The 14,202-nt window shown below is 46.2% G+C and overlaps 1 protein-coding gene across 1 annotated transcript in view; it reads right to left on the minus strand.

Moving 5' to 3' along the window:
- Positions 1 to 14,202, minus strand: part of SLC7A3 (solute carrier family 7 member 3) — a 45,764-nt gene that overhangs the window by 18,165 nt on the left and 13,397 nt on the right. Inside the window, exons 3-5 of the mRNA XM_082262700.1 lie at positions 5,529 to 5,700; positions 3,920 to 4,029; positions 413 to 635 (exon numbers count right to left, since the gene is read on the minus strand). Coding sequence (XP_082118826.1) covers positions 413 to 635; positions 3,920 to 4,029; positions 5,529 to 5,700 — 505 coding nt within the window. The remainder of the gene's footprint in view (positions 1 to 412; positions 636 to 3,919; positions 4,030 to 5,528; positions 5,701 to 14,202) is intronic.

Consider the following 14,202-nt stretch of genomic DNA (forward strand, 5'->3'; position numbering starts at 1 on the left):
TCATAAATAACAGCAGGTCATTGTAATGAACTTAAAACAACTTAAGATTCTAATGAATGAGATACAGTCCATTCACATTTTTTATTTTATGAATGGACTGTGTGTATATTTAATGAATGAATCATTAGAATTAATTGTAAAATGTGAATCCCATTTGGATTCCTGGTGAAAATTCATGTTAGGCACATTACTATTGAGGGTGGGGGATTAAAATAAGTGGCAGTTGAACACAGTGGCAGTTTAACACAGTGGCAGTTTAACACAGTGGCAGTTTAACACAGTGGCAGTTTAACACAGTGGCAGTTTAACACAGTGGCAGTTTAACACAGTGGCAGTTTAACACAGTGGCAGTTTAACACAGTGGCAGTTTAACACAGTGGCAGTTTAGTAAATTGTGGCTACATTGTGTTACCTAGTTGAGAGGGCGCATAGGGAGCCGACAGAGACCACGTAACGGGCGGGTTCCCAGCCCACGTGTCTGAATGCTTCGGGAAGGGGGCTGCTTTTGTTCAGTAGAAAGTACGGCATCATCAGCGTGAGAGCCGCAGACACACCGAAGTACGCGACGAAGCACACCAAGAGGGAGACGATGATCCCGATAGGGATGGAGCGCTGGGGGTTTTTGGCTTCTTCACCTGCAATAAAAAAATATATTAATATTTTCAGAACTATTTACAAAAAAGCCAAATCCAAAACAATGGTCATGGCCCTCTGGGGTGAGCATGCATTTTTTAATGTGAATAGTATACTGCACTGATATATACATGGCCTGGCTGAAACAAAACAGTTGTACCTGTTTATCTGTGGCACTTTCTCCTCTACAGCCTCCTAAAACACACAGAGCAAAGGCTATTTATAAGCTTCAACAGTCAGGGACGGGATCCGCCGCGTCCGCCAGCCGGCCACACAGCCAAGCAAAGCAAAACCAGGATTGGCTTTGATCAGCGGTTTATAATAATAACCCCCTGAAGCGATGACATCACTTCCAGTTTACTCAAAAACCATCAGTGCCAGTTTTTAAAAAATTTAAAACATTCAAAAACACTGATCCTAACATTTTGAAACCTTTTAAAGGGCAGAGAAGGGATTTGGGGGGATTATTGACCCCCAGATCTCCCCATAAAGAGGACCAGTCACATGCCTGTGGATGTTTATATTTCTTTTGACAGCAATAAAAGTGATAAAAAAAATAAAATAAAAATGAAAGCAACAGTGTATTTATTTTTTATTTTTACAATTTTACACTGTTGCTTTCCTTTTTTTTTTTTCCCCCATAAAAGATTTTATTGAAAATAAATGAATACAATGTAAAACAGGAAACATCAACATGTTGCAGGAAAATTACAAAATGCATCTTTAAAGTAACACTCTTAAACCCAAATATAGAGATCCTATCATATATATATATATATAATGTTTCAAAGTAATTTTCTAGCAAAAAATACTGATTGTTACATGTGGAAAAAAGTGCCAGAAAAAGGAACTGGGATTGGTTAATTCACCAAATTCATTTTCATTTTCTTTTTCATTTTAATTCATCAAAGGATTGACCAATACCATGAATTCAATGTAAATATAAGTGGAATATCCGATGGTACTGACACGTCTGGTCTCTTAAGAGACGCATTGTGCAACGTTTGTTCTTAGAATACAATGTAACTTCCTGTTCTAAAATATACATTATTCATACCGCTGACAACCAATCAGTGAAGTCATATTTCCCAACACCGAGCATAATTACATCACATATACAGTGCATTGCGAAAGTATTCGTCCCCCTTGAACTTTTCGACCTTTTGCCACATTTCAGGCTTCAAACATAAAGATATAAAACTGTAATTTTTTGTGAAGAATCAACAACAAGTGGGACACAATCATGAAGTGGAACGAAATTTATTGGATATTTCAAACTTTTTTAACAAATAAAAAACTGAAAAATTGGGCGTGCAAAATTATTCAGCCCCCCTAAGGTAATACTTTGTAGCGCCACCTTTTGCTGCGATTACAGCTGTAAGTCGCTTGGGGTATGTCTCTATCAGTTTTGCACATCGAGAGACTGAAATTTCTGCCCATTCCTCCTTGCAAAACAGCTCAAGCTCAGTGAGGTTGGATGGAGAGCGTTTGTTAACAGCAGTTTTCAGTTCTTTCCACAGATTCTCGATTGGATTCAGGTCTGGACTTTGACTTGGCCATTCTAACACCTGGATATGTTTATTTGTGAACCATTCCATTGTAGATTTTGCTTTATGTTTTGGATCATTGTCTTGTTGGAAGACAAATCTCCGTTCCAGTCTCAGGTCTTTTGCAGACTCCATCAGGTTCTCTTCCAGAATGGTCCTGTATTTGGCTCCATCCATCTTCCCAACAATTTTAACCATCTTCCCTGTCCCTGCTGAAGAAAAGCAGGCCCAAACCATGATGCTGCCACCACCATGTTTCACAGTGGGGATGGTGTGTTCAGGGTGATGAGCTGTGTTGCTTTTACGCCAAAAATAACGTTTTGCATTGTTGCCAAAAAGTTTGATTTTGGTTTCATCTGAGCAGAGCCCCTTCTTCCACATGTTTGGTGTCTCCCAGGTGGCTTGTGGCAAACTTTAAACAACACTTTTTATGGATATCTTTAAGAAATGGCTTTCTTCTTGCCACTCTTCCATAAAGGGCAGATTTGTGCAGTATACGACTGATTGTTGTCCTATGGACAGAGTCTCCCACCTCAGCTGTAGATCTCTGCAGTTCATCCAGAGTGATCATGGGCCTCTTGGCTGCATCTCTGATCAGTCTTCTCCTTGTATGAGCTGAAAGTTTAGAGGGACGGCCAGGTCTTCGTAGATTTGCAGTGGTCTGATACTCCTTCCATTTCAATATTATCGCTTGCACAGTGCTCCTTGGGATGTTTAAAGCTTGGGAAATCTTTTTGTATCCAAATCCAGCTTTAAACTTCTCCACAACAGTATCTCGGACCTGCCTGGTGTGTTCCTTGTTCTTCATGATGCTCTCTGCGCTTTAAATAGACCTCTGAGACTATCACAGTGCAGGTGCATTTATACGGAGACTTGATTACACACAGGTGGATTCTATTTATCATCATTAGTCATTTAGGTCAACATTGGATCATTCAGAGATCCTCACTGAACTTCTGGAGAGAGTTTGCTGCACTGAAAGTAAAGGGGCTGAATAATTTTGCACGCCCAATTTTTCAGTTTTTTATTTGTTAAAAAAGTTTGAAATATCCAATAAATTTCGTTCCACTTCATGATTGTGTCCCACTTGTTGTTGATTCTTCACAAAAAATTACAGTTTTATATCTTTATGTTTGAAGCCTGAAATGTGGCAAAAGGTCGCAAAGTTCAAGGGGGCCGAATACTTTCGCAAGGCACTGTCTGTGTGTATATATATATATATATATATATATATATATATATATATATATATATATAATGTATATAAGGTTTCAAATGAATTTTCTAGCAAAGAATACTGATTGTTACATGTGACAAAAAGTGCCAGAAAAAGGAACTGGGATTGGTTAATTCACCAAATTCATTTTCATTTTCTTTTTCATTTTAATTCATCAAAAGATTGACCAATACCATGAATTCAATGTAAATATAAGTGGAATATCCGATGGTACGGACACGTCTGGTCTCTTAAGAGACGCATTGCGCAACGTTTGTTCTTAGAATACAATGTAACTTCCTGTTCTAAAATATACATTTATTATTCATACCGCTGACAACCAATCGGAGAAGTCATATTTCCCAACACCGAGCACAATTACATCACATATAATGACTACAGACAAGAAGAGGGTGCGGATATTAGGGGTGGTTGTGGAATCAGGAATGGTTATTCTACAAGGAAATCAATGAGTGACAGAGGGGGATTGAGGAGTGCCGATATTCTGAAATAATAATATTACCTGTAGTTGCAATGCAGTCGAATCCTACAAAAGCATAAAAACAGATGGCTGCCCCCGATACCACTCCACTGAATCCAAACGGAGCAAATCCCCCCGTACCGAAAGGAGAGCTGAAAGAAAAAAGGAAACAAAATGGTACAAAATATGTTTTTCTTATTGTGGTCCCATAGATACAACTCTATGGTCAAATGATTGTGCACACCTGACCATCACACCTGAGCTTGTTGAACATTCTATTACCAAAACCATGGTCATTGATATAGAGTCGGTCCCCTCCATGGCCATTACTATTAGGGTTGGTCCCCCCTATGGTCATTATAATGGGGTTGGTCCCCTCCATGGCCATTACTATGGGGTTAGTCCCCTCTATGGCCATTACTTTGAGGTTGGTCCCCTCCATTGCCATTACTACGAAGTTGGTCCCCTCCATGGCCATTACTATGGGATTGGTCCCCCCTATGGCCATTACTATGGGATTGGTCTCCCCTATGCCCATTACTATAGGATTGGTTCCCCCTATGGCCATTACAATGGGATTGGTCCCCCCTATAGGCATTATTATGAAGCTGGTCCCCTCCATGGCCATTACTAGGGGATTGATCCCCTTTACACCCATTACTATGGGGTTGGCCCCCCTACGGCCATTCGTATGGGGTTAGTCCCCCTAGACTATTACTATAGAGTTGGTCCCCCTACAGCCAATACTATGGGGTTGGTCCCCCATATGGGCATTACTATGGGGTTGGTTCCCCCCTATCACCATTACTATTGGGGTTGGTCCCCCTATGGTCATTACACTAGGGTTGGTCTCCTCCATGGCCATTACTATAGGGTTAGTCCCCTCTATGGCCATTACTATATGGCCATTACTATGAGATTGGTTCCCCCTATGGCCATTACTATGGGATTGGTCCCCCCTATAGCCATTACTATGGGATTGGTTCCCCCTATGGCCATTACAATGGGATTGGTCCCCCCTATGGCCATTATTATGAAACTGGTCCCCTACATGGCCATTACTATGGGATTGATCCCCCCTACGGCCATTACTATGGGGTTAGTCCCCCTAAGGCCATCACTATAGGGTTGGTCCCCCCCTACAGCCAATACTATGGGGTTAGTCCCCCCTATGGTCATTACTATGGGGTTGGTTCCCCCCTATGGCCATTACTATAGGGTTGGTTCCCCCCTATGGCCATAACTACGGGGTTGGTCCCCTCCATGGCCATTACCAGGGGATTGGTCTCCCCTAGTAATCATATGTGCACAGACATTTGGGTATATAGTGTAATACCAAAGTTATTAATGGGTGATTAGTTATGCCATAAATCTTGTGGAAAGCCTTCCCAGAAGGGCCAAACTGTTACCACAAGGTTGGAAGAGCAGAGCACAATTGTCTACAATGTCTTTGCATGGTGGAGGATTACCGGGACCCTTCACTGGAGACACCTGAACTCCATCATTGGGAAAGGGTTCACATACATTTGGCCATATAGATTGGAGGGAAGGTCAGAGGTCAGGTGTCCGCATACATTGGGTCATATAGTGTGATAGGTTCGTAAAATATTGAAGAAGTAGCCGCTGATGAATTTTTTTTTTTTTTTTTTACCTGCTGTTATCTATTTTGGTTAAGTTGTCATAATCTTCTTGAGTGAGTTTCCAGTTTTTGATGTCGCCTTTTATAAAACCCGACAGGATGACAAAAGCCAAGACCAGCAGATTGATGGCGGTGAAGATTTTATTTACCAGGGCCGACTCGCTGACACCGACAGCAAGGAGAACTGCGAAGAGAAAACATGAAAGTAAGGTACCGACAATCACACCAACAGGTGGGGGGCAGGGAGAGCGTTGGGTCATATACATGACGGGGGCAGGGAGAGAGTTGGGTCATATACATGACGGGGGCAGGGAGAGCGTTGGGTCATATGCATGACGGGGGCAGGGAGAGTGTTGGGTCATATACATGACTGGGGGCAGGAAGAGCGTTGGGTCATATACATGACGGGGGCAGGGAGAGCGTTGGGTCATATACATGACGGGGGCAGGGAGAGTGTTGGGTCATATACATGACTGGGGGCAGGAAGAGCGTTGGGCCATATACATGACGGGGGCAGGGAGAGCGTTGGGTCATATACATGACGGGTGCAGGGAGAGTGTTGGGTCATATACATGACGGGGGCAGGGAGAGCGTTGGGTCATATACATGACGGGTGCAGGGAGAGTGTTGGGTCATATACATGACTGGGGGCAGGAAGAGTGTTGGGTCATATACATGACGGGGGCAGGAAGAGCGTTGGGTCATATACATGACGGGGGCAGGGAGAGCGTTGGGTCATATACATGACAGGGGCAGGGAGAGCGTTGGGTCATATACAGAGAAGAAGACAATACTGATGGAAGCAAATACTAGGAAACCTGATTTGCAGCAACTAAAATAGGAAGTCCATGGAAGACCCCTCCCACACAGTATACCCCAGCACTAGATCAGATGTATATAATCAAATGGACCGCATTTACCATCTCATCAAATTTAAATTTTTACTTGCTATAAAAAAAAAAAACGCCCTTGAAGTATATTGGACGTATGCCTTACGCCCCAATCCCTCTACACCAGTGGTCCTCAACTCCGGTCCTCAGGGCACACTAACAGGCCAGGTTTGCAAGATAACTAAATTACATCACAGGTGATCTCATATCCTGCTCAGTGATTGCAGTATTCTAGTCTGCATCTCCCCAAGGTAATACTTAAAATCTGGCCTGTTAGTGGGCCCCGAGGACCGGAGTTGAGGACCACTGTTCTACACCACCACTGCAATTAGGCCGCTATTTATGCCTGGATTCGTTTTTTATTTTTATACTCTGTAACGGATCAACTGGCACCCCGACCTGGTACCTCCATTGACAGATGCCCCTAGTGCTTCCCGAGGGCTCCAAGCACTCCACCAGACACCATAACCACCTCAGACCCCACAAACCGCCGCAGCTTGGTTGGGGGTCTTGCTGTCCCCTACCCATCCTGGACCTACGACAAGAATCCAGGTTCCAGTGGGTGAACCCCTCTTTCCCCAGAGAGTGAAGCAGGAACAGGAACAAGCTCTTACAAGAGCTTAGTGATTATCCAAGGGAGTATGAAGAGCATAGAAATCCCTTGTAGCCGATTCCTCCAAACATGAATCGAGACTTCATGAAGGGGTAAAAACAAACTGTTAATTCAAACACATGCACAAAGAGATATACACTGTGGGACAATCCCCCCTTCCCCTTAGCAGCCAATCCACATACACATATACATCCCATAATAAGTTTATCTTAAGGCAGACAGAAACAACAGAACAATGGAATACAGGCACTTACCAATAACAAACCCCACCCCCATCTCACTATCTAGCAATCTGAAAAGTCAAACCATTCTGTTTGCTTCTCATCAATAAACTTGATTATCTATGAAAAATAAAAAAAGATAATATATATATTTTCTGGATTGTAAGCTCTAACAAGCAGGGCCCTCTAATTCCTCCTGTATTGATTTGTATTGTAACTGTATTGTCTTCCTCCACATTGTAAAGCGCTGCGCAAACTGTTGGCGCTATATAAATCCTGTATAATAATATATACATATACTGTATATATATATTCCCAGTTCTGTGCACCAGTCTAGTACTTATTTTATTTATGTGCCTAAACTATTTATTATGACAGAATTTTGTTCCTGTAAGTAAAATGACACGGCCATGTGTGGCCCCTGGCACTGTGGCCCTATGATGTTATTGGAGCAGGGCCCTGTGGAGATGACTGGACCTTCTAGAACAGATCTGCATTTTTTTGGGAAAGGACTTTTGTTGTGATTGAATTCTCCCCCAACAAGAAATAATTTCTAGGAGCCGCATTTATTCCAGGCACACCTCCTTCCAGTTTAATGAATATTTGTAGTGGGGATTATTGCGCTTCCACTGACAAGGAATTATTCGGCTTCAGAGTCAGCGGTGTGTTCGGTGTAATTGGTGACGGCTCCTGAAATTTGCTCGGCTCTACTCTAATGAAAACAAATGGGCTGAATAAATCAGGGCCAGGAACAAGAACCGATCATATGCAAAGTGAAACAAAATAATGAATGGAGGAAAACAGAGGCGTAATTAGAACCTTCAGGGCCCCAGTGCAAGAATCCATGAAGGGCCCCTTTCCTTCAAGTCTGGGGCTCTTCCCACTGATCCTGGGGTCCTTTATTCTCGTTGCGGGGCCCTTTATTACATTCCTGCAGTAGAACCCTTTTACAAGTTCTGCAGCGGGACCCTTTCACAAGTTCTGCAGTGGGCCCCCTTCCTGCCATCTTGGGGCCTCCCCACAGTGGTGAAATGCCAGGGCCCGGTCACAAGTGTGACCTTTGTGATCCTGAAAGGTCACCCACTGGTGTCAGTAGTTTTTATTTTTTGGTATTTTAATTGTATTATTTTTTATCATTTTTTTTTTTTTTTTTTTACAATGTGACTGACTATGACTCTGTCCATTCAGAAAAGGAAGGAGCTGGTAACTTACATATTTACCGACCCCTTCCTCATTCTCTATTGTGACAACCCCTGCAGCAGCCGGCAGGAGAGGGGAGGGAGCACAGTGGTGGGGGGGAACCAGGGGAGCACACAGGGGCCCAGAGACAGCAGAACACAAGTGAAGTGGATAGGAGGAGTGGGGGGGGGGGGCAGCACACAGAGGAACCAATCTCCTCCATTTTCCTCTTGCACCTACAGGAGGAAAAAGGAGGACAGTTATTTCTCTACATGCTGCCCCCCGTCCCCCCTCCTATCCAGGTGTACGGGGGGGCAGCATGAGGCCCCCTGGGGCATGGGGCTCGGTTGCAACTGCAACCCCTGCAACCCCTGTAGTTACGCCCCTGGAGGAAAATAATGAATGTAATCCATGTTGGAATGAGGCTGTAAGATAAAATGTGGAAGAAGTGAAGCGCTGTGAGAACTTTCCGGATGCGCTGTATCTGCTGATTTTTGTTTTTATTTTATCACCATAATTCGATTTTCCCGTCTTCATTCACGTTGTCATTTCAGAATGAGGTTTATGATGACATTTCAGTGTCACCGTTTGGGTTGAGTGGCCAGGTGAGTGACAGCTGACCGGTGACTTTCTATTCTCTAGAAGAGATCTGGAGCCATTCAACCTTTTCACACTTGATTGGCTCTTCCAGAGAAGACTCCTCTCTATAGAATGTCAGCTCTGCGGTGAGAACGGAACCCATTGATCTCGTTTAATTGCGGGATATGCAATTCTTATTTAATCCCACCTGTTCCTTTCTGTTAATCACTCTCCTCTCACATCCAAGTGATAACAGCTGGCGGCCTTCCCAAGGTGCTCCGATAATGGAGGCCGTGCTGCGTAAGAGGCAGCGGAGCAGTGAAAGCCTCTGATAATTAGTTTGAAGATTCACTCGGTAAAATGCAGAACGTTCAGACTTTGGGGGAAAAAAAGTAACTCTCAGCAAATTATATACCAGCAAGACGGCTAAAGCTAAAAATAGCGAGACAACACTTTGGATGGAAGAAGGGAAGATGGATGATCCTACAGACCCAAGAGGCAAGGGGGTGCAGGAGCAGGGAGCGCAGAGGCAGGAGGCACAAGGGTGGGAGGTGAAAGGGCAGAGGGCGCAGGTTTAGGGGGCGCAGGGGCAGGAGATGCAAAAGCAGAAGGCAGAGAGGCAGGAGATGCACAGGCATAGAGGCAGGGGGTGCAGGGGTAGGGAGCACAGGGGCAGGAGATGCAGAGGCAGGAGATGCAGAGGCATAGAGGCCAGGGATGCAGAGGAAGGAGGCGCAGAGTTAGGAGGGGCAGAGGCAGGAGATGCAGGGGTCAGAGGCGCAAGGGCAGGAGGCGCAGAGGCAGGAGCCGTAGAGGTAGGAGATTAAGTGGTCAGAGGTGCAGAGGCAGGAGGCAGAAGCAGGAGGTGCAGATGCAGGAGGCGCAGAGGCAGGAGGTGCAGAGGCAGGAGTCTGAGGCACAAGGGCAGGAGATGCAGAGGCAGGAGATGAAGGGGTTGGAGGTGCAGAGGCAGGAGACACAGAGGCAGGAGACGCAGAGGCAGGAGACGCAGAGGCAGGAGGCGCAGAGGCAGGAGATGGAGAGGCAGGAGGTGCAAAAGCAGGATATGCAGAGGCAAGAAGCACAGAGGCAGTAGATTTAGAGGCAAGAGGCGCAGAGGCAGGAGATGCAGAGGCAGGAGATGCAGAGGCAGGAGATACAGAAGCAGGAGGCGCAGAGGCAGGAGGCGATAAGGCAGAGTCGTATCATGTGTGCTGCTATGGCCCACAGATTGTAGAAGACACCAGCCTGTTACACCCAATCCTGCACTGCCAACCTTCCTTTTTAGGGTCTTTCACCACCGGCTTCTATTACCATGGCTAGAGGCAATGGTCAGACATCTTGGTGGCCGGGATGATATCACGGTAAAAGGTGTAATGAGAATAATTTCACGACACGGGGATAAAGATTCTAAAGATCTGATGTAACAGAGGGTCCCAGTACCCACATCTATTACAGATGGGCCCCTAATCCCTAGTGGGCCCTTCTGCAGCTGCACAGTCTGAACATATTATGTCCACCCTTAGTCACACCCATAGAGTGCGAGCTCTGCTCCTCAAAGCTCCATTGGGGTCCAGTGCAGATACCCAGTCCAGCTATTGGAATACCTGGACCCGGCACGGAACGCACATTTCCAGTAAAGGAGCCTCATATTCACTCCAGTATATTTGCATGGAGCAGGGTTGTCCCTTGGTGGCTACAAAAAAAAAAAGGGAGGGCGCACTAACCAAGTGCAATATCCTCTGATATTTATTAAGACACATTCGTCCTAAAATATACTCACAAAACTAAGGATTAAAATCGCTCATCGAGCTTCTCAACCATGGCCCTGTAGTCCTAGGTACAACGAACTCCAAAGTACAGCGGGACCTCTCTGGGGTCCTTACTGGTGATGCGTTTCGAAGGCAATGCCTTCTTCTTTAGAGCCAAGTCATACAAGTTCCTTCAGCTACAATATATACTCTACCATACACGGCATGAAGACCACGAGCCCCACCCCTTGGATGGAAGGAGACCTATCAGTGGTCAGGAGAGGGATGGACCAATCATTAAAATACAAAAGAACACAATTGAACCAACAAAACTAGCAATAAAAAGTCCCACCTGCTGCTACCTAACCCCACTTTATAATACTTTACAAGTGCAGGATGTGGCCCTTTGTGGTGTGAGGACTATATGCGTACTTTCAGTATTAGGTGTTCCTCCCCTCCCCCTCCCCCCCCCCCCCCCCCCATAACAATAAAAGTGTATTCATAACCCAGAAAATTCGGCTGTCGTGTTCCTGACAGTGCAGTTTTGGTAATTTATTGCTCACATGCTCCGCTCACCAGAAATGAACGTTCATTAGCCTAATGAGGCCATTACTTCTCATTATTTCTCGTTATTTCTCATGATATCTCCCTGAAAGCCGGGTCCCTCTGTCAATTAACCGCTCATTATACAAAATGTCATCGATGAAACAAACCGCAAACAAGAGGAAGCCGTGCCAGGAACCCTACCATAGGGAACATCAATACCTACTTTATATCGAGGATCCCCACATAGGAGCTACTAAAGGCCAGTCTACTCAACAGTGATAACCGTTATAGGGGAAGCCCAGTGGGCTCAGTGATGACCACCACCTGAACCCAGCACAGGGATGGAGGGAACCCCTCATAATGGGCACAGCGGGTGTACAGACCCGGGAACTCAGCAAAGGGATGGTGGGAACCCCTCATAATGGGCACAGCGGGGGTACAGACCCAGGAACTCAGCACAGGGATGGTGGGAACCCCCCATAATGGGCACAGCGGGTGTACAAATCTGGGAACTCCTCATAATGGGCACAGCAGGTGTACAGACTCAGGAACTCAGCACAGGGATGGAGGGAACCCCTCATAATGGGCACAGCGGGGGTACAGACCCAGGAACTCAGCACAGGGATAGTGGGAATCCCTCATAATGGGCACAGCGGGGGTACAGACCTAGGAACTCAGCACAGGGATGGTGGGAACCCCTCATAATGGGCACAGCGGGTGTACAGACCCGGGAACTCAGCACAGGGATGGTGGGAACCCCTCATAATGGGCACAGCGGGTGTACAGACCCGGGAACTCAGCACAGGGATGGTGGGAACCCCTCATAATGGGCACAGCGGGTGTACAGACCCAGGAACTCAGCACAGGGATGGTGGGAACCTCTCATAATGGGCACAGCGGGTGTACAGACCCGGGAACTCAGCACAGGGATGGTGGGAACCGCTCATAATGGGCACAGCGGGTGTACAGACCCAGGAACTCAGCACAGGGATGGTGGGAAACTGCCATTCCACTCCCTGACAGCGAGGTGTGAGGTTGCTGATTCCTTAGCTCGTGTGCTTCCAGAAGCCAGGGGCTAGAGTTGTTTCTCTGCCCCAGGAGGGATGCTGGATCCTGGGGAGGACCCCGGCGGGGGCCCCCTGGATAGGCCTGAGACTAGGCCTCAGCCTATGGAAGACATGGAGCTCGGCCCAAGGAGGGGTGAATCCCTATCTACCTTTAGACGGAGGATTGTGGACAAGCTGACAAGGATTGAGAAAGAGGAGGAGAAATTGGCAGCTTTAAAAACTGAATTTAAAAAGAAAAAGTTGTATTGTGCCAAACTGTACAGTAAGAAGAGACCGGCTCTGAGGCCTGAATTAAAGGACTTGGAGCAAGCTTTGAGGAAGCAGAAAGAGTTGGTGAGCTCTCTGAAGGAAAGTAGCGGAGCTTTTAAGGAAAAATACAGGAATGAGGAACGTTTCAGCCGTATGAGGAGAGGAGCCGTTTCCAGCATGGAGAGTGACCCAGCCAGTGAAGAGATGCAGGTACCGACAGAGTCAGCAGAGAGTGAGAAAGTGGGCCCGGAGGATGAGCCCAGCTCTTCAACACCTCAGACATCTGCTGAGCCCCCAATGGCGGAGGCCTCTGTCTCCCTCCCTCTGCAGCAGCAATGTGGAACATCTGAGCAGGAGGTTGAGGGGGGTACTGGCATGTTGGAGTTCATCGCTGAGCTGGAAACCCCTCTGGATGGAAGAAAGTTACATTTTTCTGCGGATTCCTCAGATGAGGATATGGATACCGTTCCTCGCCCTATGAAAGAGAGACCTGTGGAGAGAGGAACATTCACCATGAAGCCTGCAACAACCAGGAGGAAGTTTGATCCCACCATCAGCCATGACACTGCAGAGGTAACAACACAGCAAGCAGGTACAGTGTGTGTGCAAGGTGGTGATGTGAACTTTAATGACAATGTGCTTGCTGAGGGTTGTAGTGCTATGGGCTGTCAGCCCACACCCATAGACAATGTGCAGCATGCAGTGCAACCTGATGCACCTGCTAAAAAAACTTTAAATGCGATTGGTGGGAAAACTGAAAATAACTTTGAGCTTTTGGTTGAAGTGTCTGCAGAGAGGAGCACCACGGACATTGCAAAGGCTTTTCCTGACCCAGATAAAGCTGTTGTTCCTGAAAATGGTGCAGGAGATGCTGGGAGCAGTAGTACTACAACTGTTGGGGATTCTGCAGTAAAAAAAACTGTGATTGAACCCAGGAAAGCAGCTGAGTGCTCAGAGAAGGGGGAGGGGGTGGGTCTTGTCTCTGCTGCTCCAAAGACTGCAAGGGTTGATTCAGGCTCCTTGTCAGCAGGTGTGGTTGTGTCTAAGGACAATGCTGTAATTACTGGTATGTCTGGGAGGAAAACCTATGCTGGTGCTGCTACAGGATCTGGTAGGGGGGAGCATGGAAATGGTTTATCTTCCTCACTATTTAAAAGGAGGAATGTGGTTCAGCTCAGATGGGAAGGCGAAGGTATTCCCCCATATAGGAGAGCTGTGGTTGATAAGATTCTGCAGATGGGGTTTAGACCCGAAGATATCTTCGCCCTGATCAGTCCGACCGGCTCCTATGAGTATGATTTGTCCTTTATCCGTCCGGAGTCTTTGGACATATTTTGGGAGAAATATGAACATGTGTGTAGGAGCCTGCCGGACTGGAGAGGGCTCATCCCCAAAGTTGTGTCACGTCAGCCACTTATTAAAATGGTGACGATTCTTGTGCGCAATGAGTCCATACCACAAGGGGATTTATCTGTATGGCTGAGGAGATATGGAGACATCCTGAGCCCCTTACACAAAATTATGGATGACCGAGGAATATGGACGGGGGGATGGTCTGTGCAGCTAAAACTGAGGGTTATTGATAATGTCA

Source organism: Pelophylax lessonae (genome assembly GCF_965119305.1).
Source record: "Pelophylax lessonae genome assembly, chromosome: 7".
Taxonomy (NCBI): Eukaryota; Metazoa; Chordata; class Amphibia; order Anura; family Ranidae; genus Pelophylax; species Pelophylax lessonae.